The 27826-nt window shown below is 48.7% G+C and overlaps 1 protein-coding gene across 1 annotated transcript; it reads left to right on the top strand.

Annotated features, from left to right (window-relative positions):
• The first annotated feature begins 546 nt into the window (after positions 1-546).
• SCNN1G (sodium channel epithelial 1 subunit gamma) lies at positions 547-27621 on the top strand. The gene is made up of 13 exons (XM_036827158.1): positions 547-656; positions 4017-4364; positions 6330-6639; positions 8400-8590; positions 9589-9692; positions 12230-12393; positions 20420-20518; positions 22063-22180; positions 22755-22833; positions 22917-22974; positions 23163-23221; positions 24592-24667; positions 24958-27621. The coding sequence occupies exons 2-13, from the start codon at positions 4048-4050 to the stop codon at positions 25336-25338; spliced, it is 1956 nt and encodes a 651-aa protein (XP_036683053.1). The 5' UTR covers positions 547-656; positions 4017-4047; the 3' UTR covers positions 25339-27621.
• The last annotated feature ends 205 nt before the right edge of the window (positions 27622-27826 follow it).

Raw genomic sequence — 27826 nt, forward strand, 5'->3', positions numbered from 1 at the left:
CCCTATGGTCCCTCCCAGTTGCAATTTTCTAAGCTCATGTCTTGTTTTCAGCGTGAATGCCTATAAAAAGACAGCTGAAGAGACTAAAGGATGAGCGGCCTGCCTGAACAGCCCTGCTGCCCAGGTGGGCACTGAAGCAGCCTCAGGCTACATCCAGGTCAGGAGGAAGCCAGGGGCAGGAGGCTACTTGGGATTTCTCTTGATGGTGGGGGCGGGAGGGCGCCCAACTGGACCAGAATGGAAGGTGTTGGGCAGTAACAGGGCAGCAGGAGGCGCTGCGAGGTGCTTGAGGAAGGTGCCGCACAGACCCATCTGGAATGCAGGGTGCAGGGTGGCCTCAGGGCGGCACCAGGTGCTGCGCAATACCACCTAAAAGCACAGCGCAGGATGGGCTGGGGCGCAGTGCGGCCTCAGGATGGCAGGGGGCGCTGCAGAATCGTGGCCCACTCTGGGCTGCCGCAAGTCCTCGGCCGCTGGGGAAATACACCTGGGCAGGCGGGGGCGGGGGCCGAGGGGCGGGGCTCCGAGGGGGCGGGGCCCAACCCACAGGAGCCTTGGCCGCTGGGGCTGCGGGATGCTCTCGCTGTACGAGGAGCAGAACAGAGCGTACCCGGATCGCGCACACGCTAGCCGCGGACCCTTCGGAACGGAGTAAGGTGAGCCCAGCCGGGTCGGGTCGCACCAGCTCGGGGGTTTCAGGCACCGGAGTGGCCTCGGGGTCCCTGGGCTTCCCGGACACTGTCCTCCCGGTCGGCGGCGGAGCGGGCATCAGCCCGGGGCTGCCTCCCGGTACCTGGGATGCTGGGACACCTGCCCAAGCCCATTCGATCCAGCTTTCTGCTGTCTGCCCTCGCCGTGGCCCGGGACGCAGAGCTGGGGCGGGAGACGTTTCTGAATTACTCAGAAACCGGGTCTGGGGTGTCCGGGGCCGCGCCCCGCCTCGTCTCTCCACCCAGCACCCGCTCATTCCCTTCCTGGCCTTGGTGAGACGCGTGGACCTGACCGCGATCGTTCCTTTTCCCCTCTGGAATGTTTTCTCTGTGGTGACTGGGGTTGCAGAATGTAGCAAACACTTGAAGCGGGTTGGTTGGGTTCTCTCCGGCGGCCTCAGCGCGGGCTGCCCTGGGGCAGACGTGGCTTCGGCCACAGCAGCCGGTCTCTCGGCGCGGGGAGGGCAGGGGCTGCAGAGTCGCCCCTCGGGAGGAGCGCGGGTTTGGCACCCAGAGCCCAAGGCTTGGGTTCCATCACTGAGGTCTAGGGGATAGTTGAGGTCGGGAATGGGCGAGAGGGGTGCAGCAGAGAATCATGAGGGACCCCGGAACTCCAGAGAATTCTTTTAATCCTTCCTCCCGGTGTGGCATTGGACAAGTTGCCTAAACTCTGCACCTCAGTCTTCTCTGTGCCTCATATAATAATAATGGGGATTAAATGAGGTAATGTGTGAAAAGAGTAGGAGGAGAAAGTCTGGGAGTAGAGTAAGGGGTCAATAAATGATAGCTGCTGTTATTTCTGTTGTTCGTGCTGTTGCTGTTGTTGTTACTGTTATTATTATTATTATCTGAGGAGCAGTTTGTAGTTAAAGGCATGGTTTTAAATCCCAACTCAGCCACTTTCTAGGGTGACCTTGGGCAAGCTACTTAACCTCGCAGTGTCTCAATTTCATGTGTATAGTGGGGAAAATTATGGTGCCTATCTCAGAAGATATTTGTGGAAATTAATTGAGTTAATACCTGGCAAGTGCTTAGAAGAGTGAGTGCTTGGGTGTCAGCTACTAATTCTTCCACAAGGGCATCATGTTTAATCAAGCAGTATAACCTAAAGGTAGCTACAACCTTGCTTTGTTTATAAGTTGAAATATTATTTGTGTGAACATGTATATGTTTTATGCTGTGCAAGATAGGTTCCCTTCTTTCACCTGTGGTTTCACTAACGCTGGTGGCTGATCCACCAGGGTCAAGGTAGTCCTGGGGAAGGGGCTGATGGGGCAGAGGGACCCCAGGAGTTATCTTCAGTGAGAAAATGGAGGGTGTGATGACAGAAGCTTCCAGAATCACATTTTCTGTTGAGCATTCACGGAGGAGAAAATCTTCCCTGGGTTGCAGTTCTTTTAACAGGAAATTTGTACCTAGATCTAGGTTTCTTAAAACAAACTCTTGCTAATTTTGGCCTTTGGATTGTAGTGAGAGAGGAGATGAGGATGGGCAATATTTTAAATGATAAAACACAGTAAATCACATTCTTCTTGCCAAGAGGCTTCTTGCATAATTTTGAGGGTCAGAGATCACAGCAAGATCATATATGTCTGTGGAGGGTTAGAGTGGTCTGCCTGCCTTGGATGTCTCACCTTCCTCCCACAGCATTCTACATCCTTGCCATCAGAAACCTGAAACCCACTAACATCATTAACTTGAAAGCCTCCCACCTTTGCCCCAGCTCCTGATTTTGGATAATACCCCATGGGTTCATGGTGGAGAAAAATTATTTCCTCAATGCCAGAATCCTGCCTGAAGAATGTGATGGGGCAAACTATGGTCTTTGTCCCAGACCCAGGCCTTCTGGGGGGCATGGGGACTACCCTGTATATCCTATCCTACTAATTCGAGTATATCTTAATTTGCCTCTGTCACCTACGGTAGGCATAGGAAACAGAGTTTCCATATACCCCCTCCCCAGTACCAGTGCTCACCAATGCTAGTGTTAGGAAGTGGCCACACTACCTACCCAGAGTTTGGAAATTAAATAGCTCAGGATTCCATCTCTTTCCACCCCCCACTTTAGTCCAAAGGACTGTTAATTAACTGTCTTGGGGAGGGGGCAGCACCCAGCACAATACCAGGCCCCTCAAAGCATATACCATGTTGATAAAGGCTGCAAGATTCCAATCCAGCGCCTCCACTTACTAGCTGTGTAATTTTGCACAAGTAACTCCTCCTCTCTGAGCTCATTTTCCTCCTCTGTAATCTGGAAGTAATAATAGTATGCCTACCTTATGGCATTGTTGAAACATGAACTGAAATATATAGAGAGATTATATATATTTGGGGAGAGATTGATTATATATATGATATATGGAGAGAGAGACTGTATGCATTTGTGAGGCTAATGAGACTATATATTATTTTAGTTCATTTTTTAAAAGATTATTATTTCACATTGTAAAGTTTCTGTAATTCAGGTGCAGCATGTATATTGATGAACGCGGTCATTTGCTTTCCAACACTCTTCCCCAGACAAAGCTGTTATTACATCAAAGTGTATTCTCCAAATTCTCTTAGAATCAAGGAAATATGGCATGGTGCCTGGCAAATATTAAGTGGTCAATATTTGTAGGCTATTATTATATCAAGTGCTCTAGAAACACTAAGGGCTTGACTGTAAAGAGAAGTGAGACAGAAATGAAACAGAAACCCTCCACTTGCAGTAAATCAGCTGAGAAAAGGCTGGGAAGATACGGCTGGGCTGGAAGGGACTGGACATGGTCTAGGGTGGCTGCCCGTAAATTCTCTTGGCAGATTTTATCTGTTAGAATCGATTTGCAAGGTGCTTGCTCTGTGCCAGACGCTGAGCTGGGCACCAGAGGGCAGGGCGAGGCAGGAACGATGCCCTAAGGAAGGCAAGCTAATGGAGACACTAAGATCAGACCCCTGGATGCTGTAATCACGATGGAGCTTGATAAGAGGGGTGTGGAGGCTGATTGGGATGGGGTCGCCCGGAGGGCTCCTGCTCCAAGCACCCAGGGGGAAGGTCCTGCAAACCGTGCAGTGATTTCACAGGTCACACCCCACCCAGCCTCCACACAGCTTGGCCTGGGGGCCACAAGAGAAGGAGGCAGCTCTTTGGCAGCTGTGGTGGCCCAAAAGCAAATATCCTGGAGCAAGGGCCAAGGCCTCAAAGCAGACTGTCCAGGCCAGAGGGAAAGAGGAAGGTAGCCTCTGAGGACATGAGGGCTGGTGCTTCCCAGCACCCAGCCTCCGGGCTGTGCCCACTCACCTACTTTTTTTTCTCTGCCCCTCCAGCTTGCCTGCCCCGCCAAGTCCCATCTTCACCATGGCTGCTGGAGAGAAGATCAAAGCCAAAATCAAGAAGAATCTGCCCGTCAGGGGACCTCAGGCACCTACCATCAAAGAGCTGATGCAGTGGTACTGTCTGAACACCAACACCCACGGCTGCCGCCGCATCGTGGTGTCCCGTGGCCGCCTCCGGCGCCTGCTCTGGATTCTGTTCACGCTCACAGCCGTGGCCCTCATTTTCTGGCAGTGTGCCCTCCTCATCTCATCCTTCTACACCGTCTCTGTCTCCATCAAAGTCCACTTCCAGAAGCTGGATTTTCCTGCTGTCACCATCTGCAACATCAATCCTTACAGGTAAGAGGCAGGAGCAGGGACAGGGAGGAGGGGTCATGCCCCCTCCAGGTGCCAGTGCCCTTCCCAAAGGTGACACGCTCCAGCCTGCAATCATGCTTTTTAGAAATTTGAATTCATTGCCAGTGTTGGTAAACTGCCCTCTCCCAGGTTTTAGATCTGTACCAAGATTTCAGTCCCATCAGCTACTTCTGAGGATGGGCTAGCTCAAGGAAGGCAAGAGAGGGAGGCTGCAAAGATCACTTTTGCTTGGTGGTTGGGCCTGGAATGAACTAGCATTCCTCCTACCCTGGAGACACACACACACACACACACACACACACACACACACACACACACACACAGCCCAGCTTAGCCATTTCCCCCGAGCTCTCCAAGCTCACACCCTCACTCTCCCCTGAATATGAGCTGGAGGCTGACTCAGACATGACACCTAGGTGACTTCCAGAAGCATCTCAGCTCATCTGAGCGAACCCAGCCCCACTAATTGAGATCACTGGGCTCTGGGCAGGATCAGCCCTTGGTACTGCCCAATTGTCTGCTGCAGGACCTGTTCTAAATGGGTCATTGGAATCCTTCCCAGGATTATTGAAAACTGATCTGTGAGGCAGATCAGAATCCGGCAGAATTTGTCAGAGCAGGTGTGAGGGTGGGGAGAAGGGAAGAGCAGGGGAGGAAGACCTTCAAAGGGAACTAACTCGTCCAGAGTCATCAATGAGTTGATGGCAAAGCTCAAACTCAACCTCAGGTCTGAACTCATTCTCCACCTCCAAGTCTGTCTTTCTTTCTTTCTTCCTTCCTTCTTTCCTCCATCCCTCCCTCCCTCCTTTCCTCCCTTTACCTCACCCTCCCTCCTTCCCACCCCCCTCCTTTCTTCCTTTCATCCATTGTTCCATAATCTTTTACTCAGCATCTACAAATTGTCATTCACTGTGCTAGATTCAGGGGCATGGAAGTGAATGACCCAAACACAGTCTTTGTCCTAGTGCAGCTGATGTTGTAGTAGAGGATTGAAATATTAACAAATATAATTACACTAATAAAATTAATAACAGTGACCATTTAACAGCATATATGTGTGTGTGTATATACATATATATATATATATATATATATACACACCTACATACATACATATGCACAGAGATACATGGATGGATGGATAGATAGATAGATAGATAGAAAGAAAGAATAAACTCATTGACTCTTGCCAATAACCCCATTTTACAGGTGGGGAAACTGAGGCACAGAAAGGCTAAATGGCTCGTCCAGGGTCACACATCCAGAACCAGAATGGGAACTGGAACCCAGGTAGTTTGGCTCTGGAGTTTATACGCTCAGTCACTATGCTGTGTGGCCTGTGCCCCTAGCAAGGGAGAGAGAGAGTGGGGAGAGTTAAGAGGGAGGCCAAGACCATTTGGTATTGTGAAAATTAAAAGATGGTGTTGTTATGCTTCATGTAGTCAACTCCCAGATCATGCTTCTGTGTTCTTGGGGGCTGTCAAGGTAACAGTTATACCTCTTCCCTCCCAGCATTGATTCGAGGAGAACCCATGGGCAGGGGCAAGTATGCTGGGTAGAGACAGAGCCTGCCCCCTTGGAAGACTCCTGGTTAGCAGTTATTTACTTGTCTTCACTGTGGCTGGTTTATGGGAGGCACCTGACAGTCACCACTCCAGAAATGCTGGTTGGGGCAAACTCATCAACACACCCTGAGAGCAAGCAGACAGTGGTGGCAAAGGTGAAACCACAGGAAGTCACACAAGGGTCATATGGGAGCCTGCCCCATTTACTTGAGCCAGTGGTCACATTGGAGGGGGCAAATTATAAAAGGCCTGGTTTTCTTGGCCAAGGGCTCTGGGGTGATGGGCACAGGCTGACGCACATCGATGGAAAGCAGCATGGGGAAGTGCCAGCTTTCTGCCAGAGGGGTTTCCCATCCCTGACTCCTCCTTCCCACCTTGGCAGGTACAGTGCCGTGCGGGACCTTCTAGCCGATTTGGAAAAGGAGACCAGAGGGACCCTGAAGACCCTGTATGGCTTTTCAGAGATTACATCTCGGAAACGCCGAGAGGCAGAGTCCTGGAGTTCGGCCAGGGAGGGCACAGGGTCGAAATTCCTCAACCTGATCCCGCTGCTGGCTTTCGATAAGGGTGAGACAAGCAAGGCAAGGGACTTCCGCACAGGACGGAAGCGGAAAGTCAGTGGCAGAATCATTCACAAGGCATCAGACGTCATGCATGTCCATGAGTCCAAGGAGGTGGTGGGATTCCAGCTGGTAAGATGCACATCCTCACGGTTTCGGGGAATGGGATGGGATAGTGGGTCCAGGGAGGTTTCTCCTTTGCCATTAGCCCTATAATCCCACAGGAAGAAACACACTCAGGGTGAATCGGCTGTAAGCGACTGAAACTGATCCAGGCAATCTTAAGATAAAAATGTCTTAGAAGGTAACCAGTAGCTCATGGAGGCCTCCTGAAGGACAGAAATTAGGGAAGATCCAGGGATCCCAGTGGCAAGAAATGATGAAAAGTCGTTTCAGATACTGCTACTGGATTAAATAAGCTTCAACTGTTTTCAGTCTTTTTGTTAATCCAACCATAAAAATGGATTCAGATCCCATTTGGGGACTATCTGATTGGCCAAGTTTGGGTCACCTGATGGCTCACATAGGGTAGGACATCTTGATGGACAGTCTCAGCTGACTGTATCCAAAGGGTGGAAGGAAATTCTACCAAAGCAAAATTGGGGTGCAGATACCAGAAGGAAGAAAATAGATAATGAGCAGCAGAAACACAGCGTTCCCAGCAGTACTTGCCTTCACGAGGTGCTAAAGCCTGACTTCTCATCTCTCCTTCTTGGTCCCATTTGAGGGACTCTGAAGAAGCAGCCATTCACCAAAAATGAATTCCATTGCCTTCCTGGCCAAACTCAACCATCACCCTCCTCTCTGTACCCCAGCCACCTCTGCAAGATGAGAACTACCTCCACTTTATAGTCTTGGTTGCTGATTGTGAGACCTCATGGCTCTAGTTGCAAATCCTGGGGAAAAATGGCCCTTTCTCTAAATCACTGAGCCTTTTTGAAGTCTTCCTGGGTCCTTATATAAGATAAAGTTCTCCTTGATACCAAAATCCATCCTTTGGTGTCCATCTTTTAGGAGAGTTTTCAAGCCCTGTGTGATGAGAACATCTGGAGTATACCACAATTTCCCTATAACACTCTCATTATTATGTATTTTATTTATGTATTTATTTATTTTTTGGCTGTGTTGGGTCTTCGTTTCTGTGCGAGGGCTTTCTCCAGTTGCGGCAAGCAGGGGCCCGTCTTCATCGTGGTGCGCGGGCCTCTCACTATCGCGGCCTCTCTTGTTGCGGAGCACAGGCTCCAGACGCGCAGGCTCAGTAATTGTGGCGCACGGGCTGAGTTGCTCCGCGGCATGTGGGATCTTCCCAGACCAGGGCTCGAACCCGTGTCCCCTGCATTGGCAGGCAGATTCTCAACCACTGCGCCACCAGGGAAGCCCCTCATTATTATGTATTTTAAATGCTGGTCCTCCCAACTACCTTGTGAGGTGGGGAAGGATGGTATTTTGGTCAACATTTTGTAGGTGAAATAATGGATAGGTAATGCCTTGCCCAAGATTCTGCAGAGAGGTCATGGCAGAGTCTGGGCTAGAATCTCGATTTCTAGACTGTTGACCCAACAAGAAATGGTGAGGGTTGGGTGGGAACTCAGTAGCCATAATCAGTCGAAGCCTGGATGTCTGGGGACCCTGAAGAAGCTGGCTTTGCTTCTCGCTTGGTAGGGAGTCATGAGAGTGAGGCTCTGTGTCCTTCCTTACTCAGCCCCTTCTTGGTCCTTGAGGCTTGAGGATGATGTGTCCCAAGCCCCAGAAGTGAGAAGAAGCCCATCCTTGCCCCACATATCCCTCCTGTTCCCCTGAGTGTTTGATCTAGAGTTTCAGTTCCTTACGGTCCTTCTGAAGGCCGCTGGTAGGGCTGATAGCTTCATCCTGGTGTCTCCTCCTATTCACAGTGTTCAAATGACACATCCAGCTGTGCAGTCTACACCTTCAGCTCGGGGGTTAATGCCATCCGGGAGTGGTACAAGCTGCACTACATGAACATCATGGCACAGGTGTCTCCGGAGAAGAAAATCAACATGAGCTACTCTGCTGAGGAGCTGCTGGTCACCTGCTTCTTTGATGGGGAGTCCTGTGATGCCAGGTCAGTAGGGGAAGGCTGCTCTCTCAGCTCCAAGGACCAGCGGCTCTGAGTGCTGGGCTCCTTGCATGCACCCGAAGCTCAACTAGAGGTCTTGGGAGCGACAGGTGATCTTCTCACTGACCCTGACTTTTGGGAAATGACTTATACAGGAGCTCAGCTCTAGAGTCAGTGAGGAAGGTGGAGATGGTATAGAGTCAAAATATCCTTAAATTCATTAAATTACTCATAGAAACAGAGTAGTTGATGGTGGACATATAACTTTGTATATTACCATCACACATACCAGTGAGAACCACTGATCTAGTACAGGAAGGAAAGAAGAAAGGGAGGAAGGAGGGAGGGAAAGAAGAGGGAGGGAAGAAAGGTCTATGTACAGATGTGTGAACTTTCAGAACTTTCCACCTTTAAGATAACACTCAGATTCCTGGTAGAGACTGGGCAGTCATGGGACATTCTAAAGTGTTCCTGCTTATCTGAAGGGCTTTCTTCATTCTTTTGAAATACTAAGCCTTTCTATATGTTAGTTGATATACTGACCCTTGCAAAAACTGAGTGATTGGAATCGTGTCTCCCTGAAGGTTGGGTTCTAAAGTCAGTATAAGGATACATATGATGTGATTCCTTTTCTGGGGATCATTTGCTAGGAATTGGAATGGAAAAAAGTCAAGTGTTGGCTGAGAAATTCAAGAGTAGAGGAAATGGGGGGCAGATATATTGGCACAAAGAATGCCAAGTCAGGATGGAGATGGAGGTGAGAAGATTAAGAGGGAGAACAGAAAGCAGAGAGCGGTTCTACATCAACATGTGTCAATTGGATGAGGGGCCTTGTTTGTCATCTATCAGAGGAAAGATGGGGGAAGTAAGTCATGTCTATCATCCATTGTCCACAAAGGAGAGCTGGCCCATTAGCACTGCCCATTTGGACTTCAGCTCAGGTGCATGAGGGGAGTTCCCGGCACGGCCCTTTTCTGACCTGTATTCTCTCCCCCCCGCCATAGGAACTTCACACGTTTCCACCATCCAATGTATGGGAATTGCTACACATTCAACAATGGACAAAATGAGACTATCCTCAGCACCTCCATGGGAGGCAGTGAATATGGTAAGGAAATCTGCACCAAGGAGATCCTGGGGTGTTCTAATGGCAAGCATGCTGGCAGCAGGACAATTGGGGATGCTTTAGCCCTTCCAGAGATGCAGGCTTTCCCCACCTGGCCAGAAACTTGGGGCACAACTTCTCTTCTTGCAGTGTTTCCATCAACATCCATATCGGTCCTTTCTTTCTTTATCAGAGTCTGTTTTCCTTTTTGACATCTCCTCTTTGCTTTTGAGAGAGCAACAGGGACAACCCTGGGGTTTCTTCTCCCAGGGAAACCACTTGGGTTTAAGCTTGTAACTGGAGTGAGTAATGTTGGGCAGGCAGCTTCCAGATGGGCTTAAATCTAGACGTGCTGAACAGGAGATTAGGGAAGCAAACACACCTTTATCTTGGTTAAGATGACAGATTCTGGAGCCAAAACCCAGCTCTGCCACTCACTGTGTGACCCAGTGCAAGTTATACCCCTTCATCTATAATGAGGGAATAATAATAGTATCAATGATACGAGGTAATTGAGAAGACAAAATATAAAAAGCACTTAGAATAAGACCTGATACACACTGTATTAGTTTGGTTGGGCTGCCATAGCAAAATATTACAGATGGGTGACTTAAACAACAGACATGTATTTTCTCAGAGTTCTGGAGATTGGAAATCCATGGTCAAGTTGCTGGCAAATTCAGTTTCTGGTGAGGACTCTCTTGCTGGCTTGCAGTTGGCCACCTTCTCTCTGTGTCCACACATGGCCTGTCTTCTGTGGAGAGAGAGAGCTTTATTGTCTCTTCCTCTTCTTATGAGAACACTAATCCTATGGGATTAGGGCCCACCCTTATGACCTCATTTAACCTTAATTACCTGCCTAAAGTCTGTATCTCCAAATACAATCACATTGGGGATTAAGACTTCAACATATGAATAGGGTGGAGGGGGCAACCTTCGGAGAGACACAAAATTCAGTCCATAATACACACTAAGCACACAATAAATGCTAGACGTGGTTGTCATTACTACTATTACTACCATTGCTGCTGCTACTACTATCACCACCAATAATTACTACCTCCAGTATTAGTATTACTACTACTCTACTACTGTGACTTTTGTAGAGAAGGCAGGAACTCAACAGACTGGACTGGTTTACCCACAAAAGGAATTCTTGAAAGGTCCTAAACAAATTGAACATGATTTGATATATAGATATGCTCCTACAAGGAAAGGCAAGGTCTTGTCATGGAGGAAAACCCACTTGGATTCCTCATCTTTGTTACTGTATTCTCTGTGTTCTTACCAAATCTGCAAGAAACCGTAATTCAGGGCACTCACGTCAGTGGGAAGAAGTAGTCTGGGAACTGTTGCACAATCCTGGCTCTGCTGCATGTGGGCTGTGTGACCTTGAGCAAATCACTTCCCCACTCCCGGCTTTGTTTCCTTTACTTACAAATAGAAGAAGTCAGAATAACTCTCAAAGTTCTCTTCTTTCAATTCATATAGGCCCTGCTCTCATTTGTTTACCAAATGTTTATTGAGTGTCTTCTGTATGCCAGGCCCTCTTCCAAGTCTTCGGGACACAGTGGTGAATAAGACAGATGCCACCTCTGCTTTCAGGGAGCTTGCATTTTGTTGCAGAGAGACAGATAAATGAGTGAACAAGCACATAGATATTACCTGGTTATCAATCCTAGCGAGCGCTATGAGGAAAACAAAGCAGCACCAGGGTAGAGAGAGTGGCTGGGGCTGAGATGGGGGGTTTATTTCAAATAAGGAGGTCCAGAAAGGCCTCTGGGAGGAGGGTTATTTAAAGATGGAAAATACGCATTAAGGTCCATAGAAGAGCATTTTGGGCACTAGCAAGTCCAAGGACCCCAAGAAGGAAATGGATTCGGTGTGCTCTAGAAACAGAAAGAAGACCAGCGTGCTTGGAGCTTCGTGACGGAAGGGGAGAGCGGAATGAAGAGGGAGGCATCATCATCTCCCTGAGAGCCACAGTCAGGTTTCTGGACTTTATTCTACGGCATCCCCATGTATGCAATGAGATGCCACTAAAGAGTTTCAGGCAAAGGAGTGACCTGATCTGATTCCTGATTTTAAAAGGTCCCTCTAGCTGCTGGGCTCAGATTAGACTGCAGGCGCAAGAAAAACAAAAAAGTGGGAGCAGGGAGAGGAGTTAGGATTCACCACTGGTGTCTCTCCCTGAGGGTTTAGGCAGCCACAGCTCTGTGTGTCCCTTTGGGTGCCCGGCAGAACTCCCCATCTCAAAGGACCACATGGAGATTCATGTCTTGGGCAGGGTAGTAGTTTTCCTTATGCTTAGCAAACCTGCAGTAGTGACACTGTTTCTGAGCCCTATTTTGTGCTAAGCCCTGGAGACAGAGCAGTGAACAAGTCAGGCTGGAGTTTCCAGTCTCACCCTTGTCTACCTTTCACTTGTGGGAAATGCCTGGGTCTTGGTTTTGAGACTCCCAGAGCAGTGGGAGAGGTGGGCTACCACCAGGGAATGTTCTCCTGGCTTTTGACCACAGCAGGCTGCCTTATCCTCCCAGGGCTGCAGGTCATCTTGTACATAAACGAAGAGGAGTACAACCCCTTCCTGGTGTCCTCCACTGGAGCTAAGGTGATTGTCCATCGGCAGGATGAGTACCCCTTCATCGAGGATGTGGGAACAGAGATTGAGACGGCCATGGCCACCTCCATAGGGATGCACCTGGTAAGAGAATATTCTGATTCCCGTCGGCTTGGTGAGGAGGACAGATTTTGTTGAAGGATAACCAGTGAGGTGCAGCTTATGGAAAAGAGTGTTGGTTTCAAAAGGAAGCATGGTCTAGTATTTTCCAGTGGTTACCCCAGTGGTCATTCTAGTAGTTATACTAATGGCTGTCTTTGTATCTTTTGTATGGATGAACAAGGACAGGGTGCCATTTTGGATAAGAATTGAAGGAACCTTCCTTGTTCCAGAGACAAATGTCAGCATTTATGGAACCTGTGCTGGTCAGACACTAACTATGTATTTGTCACTGATATAAATAGAGCAGATTAACACCTTTCTGGGACACCTAGAGGCCACTGGGGCATGTAAACCACTATTGGAAAGTCATTGGGCCATCAAAGGTCTATTTGGACCATCCCACTTCCATCAGTTTCACCTCATTTACCGAGAGCCACTCCCCTCAAGTCTTTGACATTTTCTGACCTCACTAGGTGCTGAGAACACTCATACCTGTCAACGAAAGCACATCTGGGCTGCAGACTCCAATCCCTGAGTCAGTCATGCCCAGTGGAAGCAGAAGGGCAAGGCGAGGAATGTGATTAGACGCCCCTGGCCACGCTTGTACAGTCTCTTGTTTGCAGGCCTGGGGTCTTTTTATGCCAGTCTCTGTCTCACTCTGTCTCACTCTCTCATTCTCTGTCTCTGTCTCTTGCTCTATCTAATAGAATTAACTATTAAGTACTTATTTAAAGGGAGTATATGCACAAAGTAAAAAACCCAAACAATACAAGGAGCCTACCATGCAGATGTATCTCCCTTCTATCCCTGACCTCTGGTTCCCTCCTTCCTCTGCACAGAGACTATTGCTGCTGCTTCTGTGTTTCGCCAGGGATGTGATAGTCTTCTTCAAGCATGTGTGTGTGGGTATAAGCATTTCTCCTTTCATGCAAATACAAAATACTGTTCTGCCCCATTTTTCACTTGATACTATGGCTTGGAAATAGTTCCATATGAATATACATGTAGATTCTGCCTCATTCTTCTTAAAGACCCATAATATTCCATTGTGTGGATAAGTTATTGAAACAATTCCCTGTTGATAGACTTGAGACTGTTTCTAGGTACAACTAAAAGCAATGGTGCAATGTGATGTGTAGTCATCGATTGCTTCCTAGAAGTATATCAGTCAGTATGCATATTAGCCAAATCGCCCTCCAATAAGGTTGTACCCACACGGGTATTAACCAATTTTTAATCTTTGCTAATCTGTCAAGAAAAAAATGGTATCTATTATAATTTTTGACAGTCATTCTTAGTGGCATTTTATCACCTATTTATGGAGGAAAAAAATCTCCTTGTGGACTCTTTGTTCATGCCTTTGTTTATATCCAACCTTAGTATCCCAAATTAAACATCTTAGCCTTCATCCCTCATAAATTTTTCCTCCAGAGCAGTCGTTTCCAAACTTGTTGATCAGTAGATTCAGATCTGCTGAATCAATATCTCTGAGACATGAGCCCAAGGATCTGTATTTTTACCAAACTCCAGTGGTCATTTCAAGAGGCCACAAACTCAGGAACCTCAGCTTTAGAAACCTGAGTAGTTCAGAATGAGAGAAGAAAAGTGTGTCTTCCTAAGAGAAAGTAAAGGTAGGATGACACCAAAGCTTTAGCACAGCCATAAATGATGGCTTCAGAGTGAGTTATAAAGTGATATGATGGGCATTGGGGCTTGTATATTTCTCCATCATCTATTCATTCAACAAGCATTTTCTGAGCACATCCTGTGTGCTAGATGCTGGGGCTACATCAGTGTCCCCAGGACTGTCGCTGTCATTTTAGAACTTAGGGTCTAGCAGAGAGAATCAATAACAAACAAAAAATTGCACAGGTGATTAACTCTAATCATCATAGGTGCTGAGAAGGAGAAATACAGGATGCATGAGAGCATATCACAGAGATGCCTGATTTAGGGCTTTTTAATAGGGAGAAGAGGGGAGCTCAAGGGGTGCTTTCCTGAGGAAGTGGTATTTAAGTTGAGACAGCAGAGAGGATAAACTGGCATCTGTGGCTTCGGTGCCTCACCATGTCCCATCAAAGGGCAACCCTGGACAAGAGAGAACATCAGGTTGGCACATCTGTGAAGCCGTGTCATTTAGTGGCTTTGCTCAATGTGGGAAATTTGTTCCAACATGAGAAGTGTTGAGTACCAGCTTGGGCTGTGTGAATGCTGATTGCCCAAGGAAAAATCTTGAGCCCCAACCTGCTCAAACTGTGGTTTGAAAAGACTTTAGGTTACTACCTTTTCTTTGGCCGCACCGTGTGGCATGCGGGATCTTAGTTCCCCAAACAGGGATCAAACCCATGCCCCCTGAATTGGGAGCATGGAGACAACCACTGGACCACCAGGGAAGTCCCTTTAGCTTACTACTTAAGGAACCAGGTCTCTGATTCCTCTGTTCGCTGGCAGATTACAAAACTCCCAGATCAGAATAGCGAACATTTTGATCCAACATTTCTCAGGCAGTTTTATACCTTGAAGAAGCACCTGGGATTTACAGCACATTCTGACCTTCTGCCTCTCTCAGTATCTGCAAACTTAGAGCTTGGGAAAGTACAAGAACTAAGGAATTGCCCTCTGGTTTTCTTCTCTGAGCTTAGAAAAATATCCATCACACTGTTAAGCAAATGCTCTCTTTAGCAATGATGGTAAACAAAGACATGGGTCGGTTTTCTGCTACACTTAATTTGAGATATACAAAATCAAAGCCACAGAGCAGGGTCAGGAAGCTCTAGTTCTGATTTATGAGCATTTAAAACAACAAAAAAACTAGGGATTACTGAGAGGTCACCAGCGAGTCACTAGCATAAGTCCAAACAAACTAGACTTCCTTCCTTTCTTATTTATTTTTTATTTAGTTATTTATTTACTTTCGATCGGCATGTTAAACTGGTAGACTCAGTTTGTTAGGCAGTTGGTTAACTAATCTTTCTTCATTCACTGAGGCATGTGTGTCCAAAGCACTGGATATTCAGAGATGGATACAACAGAGCACCTACCTTCAAAGATTCACCTTTAAGAGAAGATAACATACCTTTGCAACGCAGGTCCAAGCTCTGTGGCAACAGGGACGTTCTCTATCTTGTTCCCAGGCTCAGTTCTTAGAACGTAGTAGATCCTCAGTAAATATTGTTGGATAGATGGATGGATGGTTGGGGGCCAGGACAGAAGCTTTTGGTGAAGGCTTTCTAGGTGATGGATTCTTAAAGGACAATTGTCAGGCAAATAGTATCAGGAAAGGCTAGTCCAGACAAAGGGCATAGCAATTACAAAGGGTTCGCAGAAAGGATTTGAAGCCATGTAGTGAGTCATTCTGAAAAACCACTTTGGCTGAAGTGCAATCAAGATACTGGAGACAGCGCAATATTTACAGTAACACTAGAAAGAAATGATGAGGCCCTAGCTGAGGCAATGGCTGTGGGGATGACCAGAAGTGAATGGATTTGAGAGATATTTACAAGCAACAGGGTTTGACAGCCGAGGTCACTGAGGAAAGGCCAGGGGGAGTTAGATTGATATTTAGGTTCTGGCTTGTGTAGTGGGGTGGATGGAAGTGCCAGGTTCTAAATTAGGGAATAAAGAAGGGTAGGTTTGGGGGAGAAGATAACCACTTCAGTTTGGGACATACCCAAGTTGTTGTGCCTTTGGGAAATCAAGGTGAAAACATCCTGCCAATAGATGCTGTGAACCTGGGGCTCAGGAGAAAAATCCGGGGGCCATGGCGGGGTTGAGGGTGGGGTTACATCTAGCATAATTCTAGACTTGGAAAGAAATGCCATCACCCAAGACCTGAGACAGAATGCAAATGTTTAAGGGCTGAGCAGAAAGAAAATGGAGAAATAGAGGGACCAAAGTAGCAGCAGAACCTGGAAAGGGTTGGTGTCAGAGAAACGAAGAGGGTTTCCAGGAAGGTATTAGCTAGGGTGCCAAATGCAGTTGAGAGGTCAAGCGAGGTAAAGGGCAAAAGCTGTTGGGTTGGGCAACCAAGAGGTCACCGGTTCTCTGCCAGAGCAGTTTTCAGTGGAAGGAGTGGAACAGAAACCAAAGTACAATGGGTTGGATCACGAATGAGAGATGAGGAAGCGGGCAAGGGCAAATTCACCCAGGGGAGTGTGGAGCCAGGCCCCGGAGAGGGGTGAGACTTCACTGTCATTGCAAACCTTACTGTATTTTTTTTTTTAAGATTTATTTATTTATTTTTGGCTGTGTTGGGTCTTCGTTGCTGCGCGCAGCTTTCTCTAGTTGCAGCGAGCGGGGGCTACTCTTTGTTGCGGTGCACGGGCTTCTCATAGCGGTGGCTTCTCTTGTTGCAGAGCATGGGCTCTAGGTGCGCGGGCTTCAGTAGTTGTGGCACGCGGGCTCAGCAGTCGTGGCTCGCAGGCTCTAGAGTGCAGGCTCAGTAGTTATGGTGCACAGGCTTAGTTGCTCCGCGGCACGTGGGATCTTCCTGGACCAGGGCTCGAACCCGTGTTCCCTGCATTGGCAGGCAGATTCTTAACCAGTGAGCCACCAGGGAAATCCTCCTACTGTACATTTTTATCTTAAAGCATGCACACACTTCTCTTCACAAGCATATGTATAACAGGGATTAAGGGCTCAGACTTTGGAGCCAGACAAATGGGGTCCAAACCCCAGCTTTGCATTTTGATTGTGTGATCTCTGTGTCTCAGTTACCTCATCTGTAAAATGGGGATGATAATAATGTTACTGCATAGTCTGGTGAGAATTCAATGAGTTGATTCATGTGAAAATTGAAAACAGTGCTTGACATGTATTGGGTGCTCCAAAAATATTGGCTATTACTATACACTTTTTTAAGAAAAGAGATGTGAAGGGAAGGAAAAATATTTGAACCAAAAAGAGGGGTTAGGGAAGATTTTTCTTGTCCTCGTGATACCCTTCTGAGTGAGATATTGAGTAAGATATTGATCTCTTCCATATAGTATATAGAAAGTACTAATTATTTGCCATATGTGTTGCAAATATCTTTCCCAGTGTGTGCTTTCATTTTAGTTTTCATTATGCTTTTTCACATGCAAAAACATCAGATGTTTACATAGTCAAAATCTTTGTTTTCTTCTTTAGTCATTATGTTTATTGAGGATTTTCCCTCCTTGAGATCAGATACTGAGCTGATTTTCCTTCCAGTTATTTTATTATTTCATTTACTAGTTTAACCCACTAGAATTTTATTTCTGCAGGATGTGAAATGCAGAATTCCTCCAAATTCTTAACAAGTAGTCCTAACTTCATATGTTGCATAATTCTTTTTTCCTCCATTGATTAGAAACGTCAAAATAACTTTTATAATTATTTATATCTATAAATTATTTTATAACATTACAAATAACTTTTATAATTTACTACAATTTAAAAACAGAACAAAAGAAAAAAGAGTTAAAACACCCGTAATTCCACCTAGAGCCTCCTGCTGCCACCTGGGCTTTTCCCTGGCACAGTTCATACCTTTAAAGAGGGGAGCTAAGGACTCTGTGCGACTGCTCTCCTCCCCCAGGATTCTCAGAAGGAAGCAGATAGGACCTCATTTTGATAAAAATGAGTCCTATTCCCACATACACACACATACAACACATGTGCACGCAGACGCCTAATCACACCTACACATACCTGTGCATGCCACACACATATCTATCTATCTATCCGTCTAAACTGCACACACTCTCACACACACATACATATATACCCATTCTCATTTTTGGGTCCCTAGGGGTCAGGACAGAAGCCAAAATGTTTCCCCACCCTGCCCAGATCAGCACTTCTGGTAAACTGACAGTGAAGTGGGGGAGTGAAAGGCGGCGGGGGAGAGAGAGCGAGAGCAAGCCAGGGCTCTGTCCAAGTTCATCTAGCTGAGGCTTTGAGAAGCTAAAGACCTCTCTTCCCCTCTAAAAAGGCCATTTGCCCCATCTGCCCCAGCCCCAGGTGTTTCAGGAAGTAACCTGAATAACCCAGGAGCTCTGAGTTTGATAAGCATCGTTGCAAAGTAAAGGGCCATTGAGTACTCAAAAAGCATAAAAATCACAATATGACTTCTCACAATCGGTTTTCTGGAAGTGGTCCATGGGCTGGTTCTCAAAGCAGAAAGAGCCTCAACCACCTTTGCCAACTGCACAGGGCTTACCTGCGTGGACGAACCCTCTCCCCTAGATGCCAGGGTGTTGAACTCTCCCCACAGGCAGGTAGAGCCCGTAGCTGACACTCTAGGCTCTGTGGACATCCTGGGCCTGGGGTCTCCAAGGGACATCCGATCAGGGAGACTGCTGCTTGGAGAAGCTTAGAGGGTAGCATTGAATGGAGGTGCCCTCGAGGGAAGCCACTGCTTGGCATCTTCGTGCCCAGATCCCAGCCCAGCCCTGGCATGCACTAGAGGCTCTAAATCAGTTTCCTACCCAGCTAGTAGAGGAATGAAGCAAGTCTGTTTATTCTGTACTGACATGGAAAGACACTCACTCTTTATCATTAGTGAGAAAAGGACATTGCAGGGCAAAGTGAACGTGTGATGTGTGTCTGGATCTCAGGATTGAGATCTGACCTGTTGGAGTGGGTACCCGGGGGAAAGAGAGGAAACCAGACGGCTAGGCTACTTTCTTCTCTGCTTCTTCTGTTTAAACGTTTTAAAATGAGCACGGTCTTTTGCCCCAGAGGGCAAATTAATTTGCAATTAATTGAGGGAGACTAATGGGTCAACAGATGAATTATAATACAAACAGAAAGAGATTATAGCCACTTGAGATGTCTGTAGTTTCTACCTGCACCAAACTTCTTGATTCCTTCCCCCCACCCAATCACCTTTCTCTCTGTTCATCCACTCTTCAAAGGAAAAAGAATTTTCTTCCCTCCCATAAATCTGCCATCCATTTGCCCTTTACCCTCCCCATTTCATAAAAGACAAAACAAAAGTCTTTGTACACACACACACACACACACACACATACACACCTCAAATCCTAGCTATGATATGGTCACAATATATTCAGTTGTTATTCCCCCTTGGGAGACATTACCCTTTTTTTTTTTTCTTAATTGGCTTGTCTGGATTGTTCCTTTGCAGTGACAAATATGAAGCTAGAACCAAACGTAGTAAGCTATAATAAAACATAATTTAATAAGGCTTTCGAACAGTGAGTTATGATGCTCTTACCTCCTCTGATCAGGGTATCATTCTGCTCTGCTGGGTATTCTTTGGTCCTCTCTAAGAAAGTCCATTTTTTCAAGTCAACTTCTGGGATCAGAAGACAAGAGGGTAGGAAATGAGTCCTTCCTTGAGACAAGGACCCCATGCAGCAAAGTCACTGCTCATCTTTCTAATCCCTCCAGCCCCTCCCCGTGGATTCTCCAGTGGCTCACTACATTCTGAAAACCAAATCCAAACCCAAATTTCTCAGCACAGCTTAGGAGGCCGCCATGATTTGGCCTTGGCATCCCTCTCTGACCTCATTTCCAGCGACGGCTCTCCCTCTTACCACGTTCCGGCCACCCTGGCCCTCTCCCACCTCCAGCCTTGCTACTCCCTCTGCCTAATCCTCTTCCTACCTTTCTTGGCAAGTCCAGCTCTTTGTTGCCATTCCATGTCGAGCCAACATGTCCTTTTCTCAAAGACATCTTCCCTAACCACTTTTGGGTAGACTGCCCCCTCCTCCCAACCCCTCTCGTCTCTCTACCCAGTTTCATTGATCACTATCAAAAAAGATCCAAAATGATTTATTTGCTTTTTGACCATCTGTCTACCCCACTAGAATGTGAGCTCCACAAGAGCATGGAACTTGTCTATTTTGATCACTGTGGATTCCATAGTGCCTAGAATAGCATCAAGCTCCTAGTAGGTGCTCAATAAATATTTGTTAAATGAATGACTGGGTAGCTGCTCAGCTCCTCGAAGCTGCTAGAAATGCCCCTTGTCTGGGTCCTGGGGGAGGTCAGGGCTGAATGTGTGCTGCTGTGATTACAGACGGAGTCCTTCAAGCTGAGTGAACCCTACAGCAAGTGCACGGAGGACTGGAGTGACGTGCTGATCACGAACATCTATAATGCTACGTATTCCCTCCAGGTACAGGCTGGAGGCAGCACCCAGCCCCGGGTTGTGGCCTGGACCCAGGAAACAAAGTTATATATAGGCTGGGGTGTGTCTGGGACTGGGAACTGAGGGTAGAATCCTGGGGTTCATCCAAGGACCTCAAGGGCAAATGATGCCAGCTGGTTCCGGTCCTCTTCAATCCATCTGTAACCAGAGCTTAATTGATTCATTGAGGTTTGCATGGAACAGAATGTACAGCTGAGATCCACTTCCTAAATGGGCCTTGGCGAGTGAGGGACCGGAGGAGGAAGCAGCCTGGGAGAGGCACTGGGTGAGGGGTGCCCTTCACCCGCTGATGGCTTTGGGCAAGTTGTGTGCTCCTCAGCAGTCACCGGGGGAGTTTGGATTGGATCAGGGGCTGCTAAGTGGCAGCTCCCAGGTCCCTTCCACCCTGCTCACCTGGTTTTTCTGGATGGTGTTTAAAAGTCAGGGAATTTCACAAGAAAACCCAGATTTCTAGCTTCTCTTGAAAAACAAGATCTGGCAACATTGGACCCATTTTCCTACAGGATAAACAGTGGGTGGAGTGGCCTTATCAAACGAGGCATGTTCTCTGGTTCCCCGTGGTCTCCACCACCCGCTAGTGTATTACCTATGTCAACCCTTGAGTGAGATCACCTGTTACACTGCCTCCTGTTCTGGCAGTCTGCCCTTCACCTCCCACCAGGACACTAAGAGAGCCAATGAGAATCATCCCAGCAGAACAAAAGGACCAGGCGCCCTGAGTGCACTGAGTCCACTAGCTTCCACCAGAGCTGAGCTGAGGGGTGGTGGAGACACTGAGTGAAAAGAGACTAGTAGTCAGACAATGTCTGCTTGTAAGAAATAGAAACACATTCACACTGACTTCAAGACCAAAAAAAAAAAAAAAGGGGGGGGGGGGTCAGCTCGTTGGAAAGATACTCTGGATAATATTTAGTGAGAGGCTACCATTTACAAACACTTTACATCTTTCAATTCATACTCACAACAACTTCATGAAGTAGGTCTTGTTATACTTATTTCAGAAATGAAGAAACCAAAGCATCAGAGAGATTAAGTAACTTGCCTGAGGTCACACAGCTGGGAGGTAGCACAGCTGGTATTTGAACTCAAGCAGCCTGCCTTCCGAGCCCACACCGTTAGCTTTTATGCTATAAGCTTCATGGATATTATGATCCCCTGGGATCCAGCCTGGAGGGCTTGGACCTGAGAATCAGAAAGTTGGGGGCTGGGTTTGTTTCTCTCTGTTTCTTAGCACCTGCTCCAAGTTTCCCACTTATCTCTGGGTCAGCACTTACATGATGGAAAATGACCACCGCAGCTCTAGCTCAACCTGGCCTCCACGTCTGTTTAAATTCCCAATAAATTTTCTAGCTTTGTCCCTGTGGCCCTATCGGCTGTGACATGAGGGGTACATTTATGCTGTCTGCCAAGGCTGTGGGAAGCTGACCCTCTCCGACTGAGGGATGTAGGGAGGGGGTCTCTGGCATCCACGTGCAAGGAGGTTAAGGGAATTCCTGGGTCTTGTCTTTCAGATCTGCCTTCACTCGTGCTTCCAGGCAAAGATGGTGGAGAAATGTGGGTGTGCCCAGTTCAGCCAGCCTCTACCTCGGGGAGCCAACTACTGCAACTACCAGCAGCACCCCAACTGGAGTGAGTGAGACCCACCCCCGCCTTCCACACCCCAGGAGCGGGGTCAGCCCAGCCCTGGCAGTAGCTAAGGCGCTCCCGGGACCCTGCCCCTATGGCCTTTGGCCTGAGGGAGATATTGATAGAGAGACACCGACCAGTTTCACTCCTGTTGTGAAGCCTGGCTTGAATTCTACTTTCTGATTAAGGAACAAATGCTACACCCCAGCTTGTGCTAAAACCTTGACCACCTCTGTCAACTCCAGGAGGTAGGAACTATTGATAGTATCCTCTGACAGAACAGGTAACTGAGGCTCAGAAAGGTTAAGCAACTTGCCCAAGGTCACACAGCCAGGGAGCAACAAACCTAGACCCAAAGCAAGGGCTGCTAACCTGCCCCCGACCCCAACTCATGTTCTTAGCTGTGGCAGTATTCTGTCTCTCAAAATCACAAGCCAGAAATTGATTCCAGAGAACTAGTGTTTGTAGAAAGTGGAAGGTGAAATCATTAAAAGGAGACTATGGGGGCACCACTGGAAAACCCTAGGAAGGACCCTGTGACCCCAAAGCTCATGCCACCCTGCACTCTGTCCCTCAGTGTACTGCTACTACGAACTGCACCAGGACTTTGTCCGGGAAGAGCTGGGCTGCCAGGCACTGTGTAAGGAAGCCTGCAGGTGAGTGGACCCAAAGCAGTGGGATGAGCAGGGCTGGGCTGGGCCAGGCCACCCACCCTCACTCCATGCCCTTCTCCACTTAGCTTTAAGGAGTGGACACTGACCACCAGTCTAGCGCAGTGGCCATCTGAGGTTTCCGAGGTGAGTTCTCTGTCCGCTCTTCCCCCTGGCGCCCTCAGCCTGGAACCTCATGTCCTGATTGTGTCCTCTGGCCTCAGGGGTGATCCACAGGGGAGGCCTGGGTCAGGGGCTGGGGCTGAGAGGGGAGGGCAGACAGGCTGGCTCTGGTCCCTCCGGGCATCCCCAGGCCACTTCTTTCTCCACCACAGAAATGGTTGCTGTCCGTTCTCACTTGGGACCAAGGCCAAATAAAGAAAAAACTCAACAAGTAAGTTGACCTCCGCCCTGCTTCCTCTGCTTCTGCCGGCCCCCGTCCCAGCCTCCTCACTTGATTCCTCAGTGCCAAACGCTCTCCTTTTCATTCATTCATTCATTCATTCATTTCTTTATGCAACAAATATTTACTGAGTTCTTATCATGAGCCAGGCCCTGCTCGAGGCCTGGGGCTCTCAAACTTTTTGACCATGACCCACAGTATGAAAATACTTTCTCCATTGTGGCCCATTGAATACATAACTGAAATAAAATTGTCATGAAACAGTACTCCCTTATGATGTACAATGCATTCGGGCTGCTTCTCAAATGTTGCACACTCGGGTACCAAGCCAACTGTTTACATCCATCCTGATTGGTCGCACCACAATTCTGAATGATTAGTGCCCACATCAGTTGATAAAAATTTCGAATCTCTCTGTGGATGCAATCTGATCTTTCCTATTTCATTTTGTAAAAGGTACTGGTCATGACCCAGTAAGTTTATTTCATGGCTTCCTGATGTATCTTGACCCACTTGGAAAAATACTCCTTTTGAGCCATGCAGCTTCTAATTCCACTTGAATTTTCCACATCAAAATTCACTTCCAAGGGACCTTTAGCAAAAATCAGCCAGGGCAGAGTTCAGGGACCTCAGCAGATGGAGACAAAGATGGGAGAGGGTGGGGGGATTGCCGTGTGAACCCACATCTCTCTGGGCCACTACTGTCTCCACAGTGCCCAGCCCTGGGCCAGATCTTTCTAGGTTTGAATAGCAGCTCTGCCAATCATGAGCTGTGTAGTCTTGGGCAAGTTACTTATCCGATCTGTGTCTCAGTTGCCATATCTGTAAAATGGGTATGATTAAAACATACCTGCCTCATAGGGTTGTTGTGAGAATTAAATAAGTTGACTCACATAAGGTTCTTGGAACACATAAGGTTCTTCCAGTGCTTGGCAACACAGGAAGTGGTCAGTAAACGCTAGCTGTTATTATGGTTATTATCATTATGACCTTATACCCAGCCTGCCTCGCTCATTTACACCACTTGCCTGTCTCCCGTACATGTTTTAGACTGCAATCGAACAACTACAATGTCAAGGTTTAATGAAGAACATTGTGCTGTGGGAATGCAGCTGAGGGAACTTAGTCTACAGGTGGGGAAATGGTTTTTGAGTGAATGAATGAACCAGCCCCAGGCCAGAGGTGTGCTCTGTGGTGCAGAAGGAAACCCATACACCAGGTTCTAAGACCCTGTGGAGCTCAGAGCCTGGTCCGTGCTGGGGGCTGGGCAGGAGAGAGAGAGCCATGCTGAGAGGCTGTCCATCTGGTAGAGTGCAAAGTCCTCCAACTCACCTTGGCCCCGCCTATTGGAATCTTTACAGGACAGACTTGGCCAAACTCTTGATATTCTACAAAGACCTGAACCAGAGATCCATCGTGGAGAGCCCTGCCAACAGCGTGAGTGGCTTCCTTCTGGGACCTGTCCCGGGTCTGCGAGTGTACGCATCTGCCTGGCCCTGGGGAGCAGAGTCAGATTGTGGGGATCCAGCCTGAGCTCGTAGGGCCACCAAAGGCCAACCAAGCCTCAGATCAGGCAGAGTAAGAGGAGACAGGAAGGCTGTCCCCATTTTCCCCCAAACCTGTTTGGGGCCAGGGCTAGCCAGTGACTCCCTTGGGAACTGGGGTCTTGGCATGAAGCCAGCTCGGCGGGGGTCCCTCCTGATAGTCTGGCTTGGCCTCCCTTGCAGATCGAGATGCTTCTGTCCAACATCGGTGGCCAGCTGGGCCTGTGGATGAGCTGCTCCGTCGTCTGCGTCATTGAGATCGTCGAGGTCTTCCTCGTCGACTCCCTCTCCATCGTCGCACGCCACCAGTGGCGCAAAGCCAAGGAGTGGTGGGCCCGGAGACAGGCACCCCCCTGGCCCGAGGCTCCCCCCAGCCCTCAGGGCCGGGACAACCTGGGCCTCGATATAGACGATGACCTGCCCACTTTCACCTCTGCCTTGTGCCTGCCTCCAGCCCCAGCAGCCCAGGTGCCGGGCACGCCGCCCCCCAGATACAACACCTTGCGCTTGGAGAGGGACTTCCCCAGCCAGCTCGCGGACACTGAGGTGCCAGCTGAGTCCTGAGGCAGGCTGGGGAAGAAAGACCGAGCCAGGACCGCCAGCCATGGTCTGAAAGCTTAGACCCTGTCTCCTGCACACGGAGGGGATCCTCTGCACCCCCTCTGGGCTTTTCAGAGACGTTGACTACAGGTCTCCTTTGAACAAGGAGGGACCTGGGCATGTGCAGGGGACTGTTGGACCCCACCCAGCAATGCTCCCAGCCGCCCAGGATGAGATAGTTCCTGCAGCCCAAACCCTTAGGACATCTGCTACCGAGACAGATGGGGCCCAGGAAACGCGGCCGGCCTGGACAAAGGCCAGGAGTGAAGCCTGACCGAGTTCTCCGCCAGATCTTCAGAGAGAAAGACTCCTCCAAAGCCCCGAGCTGGGGGTTTCAGCCACTCCCCCAGCCTGGGCTGGGACCCAAGGATGTGACCTTAGGTGTTGAGGCCTGACAATCACTGCCTGGTGCCAAAGATAGGAAGGAGGAAGCTCCAGGCCCAGAGCCGTTCTCGAATAAACTGCTTAGTCACTGACATGGGGGCGAGGTCTGCTCTGTGCCCTCAGGCAGGAGCTGGCCCAGAGTGCTTGGAGCGTGTAGAGGGGAAGGGTGTACTGGAGGGAAGCCTGGGGGGTGTGACAGGAGGTCCTCACTCCAGGGGGGGCGTGGGACATATTCTGGGCAGCCAAGCCAGTGCTCTGGGCCCTTTCCCCGAGCAGAGAAGGGCCAGGTAAAGGACACTGTTGGACACTACTGTCCAGTGGTAGCCCGAGGCATAAGGGATTATCTCCTGATGACCCTCCTCAGCTACTCCTCCTCCAGGGCAGACCCCGTACCCCCACCAGTGGCCTGCGCCTCACCGACAAGCCAGCCGCGGACAGCCGCCTCCTGACGTACTCAGGCCTTCCAGGGAGATAATAGCTAACATGTGTTAAACGCATAGTAGGTGCTCAATATCAACTCAGGAGCAGTGTTCTGGCTGCCGTCCTAAGCACTCACAGAGGTTGGCACAGGAGACTGCAAATGACCACACACAGGCCAAATCCTATTTTTGCTTGTGACCTAAGAGTGAGTTGGATGGTTTTTGGGGTTTTTTTAAAAATATTATTAAAAATATCAAAAGAAGGACAGTTTGTGACCTGAAAATTACATGCAATTCAAATATCAGTGTCCGTAATAAAATTTTATTGGAACACTGTCATGCCCATTCGTTCACTCATTGTCTATGTCTGAGTTTGTGCTACCATGGCTGGCAGAGGTGAGTAGCTGCAACAGAAACTCTACAGCCCCCCAAACCGAAAGTATTTATTCTCTGGCCCTTTACAGAAAAAAATACCCGCCAAGCCCTGAACTAGCACAGTAAGTGGGTATCCCACTGTATGGATGAGGAAACTGAGGCATAGAAATGTTGAGTTACTCGCTCAGGGTGACACAGCTGGGAAGTTGCAGAGCTGGGATTCTAACCCAGGCGCTGTGACTCCAGACCACGCCCCCGACCCTGTGCACTTTATCACCCCGACCCTGTGCACTTTATCACTCCATCACTTTGCCTCCAATCAGTGTCTGTGCCTTTTACGTGTGAGGCTCACGTCAGTTCGCGTGGGAAGAGGGGTAGGCTCCCCAGCCGGTTGTAGGACAGAAGGAAGGCCCACATCCGTGGGTGTGGAGAGGCCTGCATTCAGGACTGCTTCCCGCTCAAGCAGAGGCAGACGTCTTGGTGAAAGAGCAGGGACTGGGGGACCCTGCCTGGTCCAACCCAACCTCAGACCTGTGGCTGCCAGAGCCATCTCTGCCCCCTGCGGTGGTTCCTCTGGCCCTCACGGGTGGGGCGCTGCTAGGAGGCATGGCAGCCAGCAGGGGGACGGTCACCGTGACCCCTGGCTCCCCTGAGGAGTGGGCTCAGGAACCAGGGCTGATGCAGGCAAGCATCAGGCTGCCAAAGGCAAGAGCCTGGCTCCGGTCCATGCTGGGCTGGGGTGGCTGCAGCCGGTGCCGGCAGGGAACTTGCAATGGAAGCCTGCCTGGGCATTGCCCAGAGAGAGCTTCCTCCGCCTCCCCAAAGCAGGAGGGCTGGGGCCCAGGCCCTCAGATGCATGGAATCGACCCGCCCCCGCATGACATCACAGGCAGGAACATTTTCAGCGAGGCTCAGCTGTTGCTGGCTTTGTCAAAGCTGAGGCCAATAGCATCTGGAGGCAACGGTCGCCCATATCTTCCCCAGCATACAGCGCACACCCCACGGCTCAGCCATCTCCTTCCTGCCCAGCACCCAGCCTTGTGCACCTGTCATGCCAAATACTGCCCTCTCTCCGCCTCCACTCATCCTTCCAGGTACAGATATCACCACCTCTGTACGGTCTTCCCATACTTTCCCTTACCCCAAGAAGTTGGAGCTTGCTTTCTTACAGAATTTCCATCCCCTAATACAATTTTTTATCCATTTATCTGTCTCATTAAACAGTGAATGCTTGGAGGGCAGGAATTGTGTCTTACCTCTTTGTCTCCAAACTG

The sequence above is a fragment of the Balaenoptera musculus genome, chromosome 15 (assembly GCF_009873245.2).
Source record: "Balaenoptera musculus isolate JJ_BM4_2016_0621 chromosome 15, mBalMus1.pri.v3, whole genome shotgun sequence".
Taxonomy (NCBI): domain Eukaryota; kingdom Metazoa; phylum Chordata; class Mammalia; order Artiodactyla; family Balaenopteridae; genus Balaenoptera; species Balaenoptera musculus.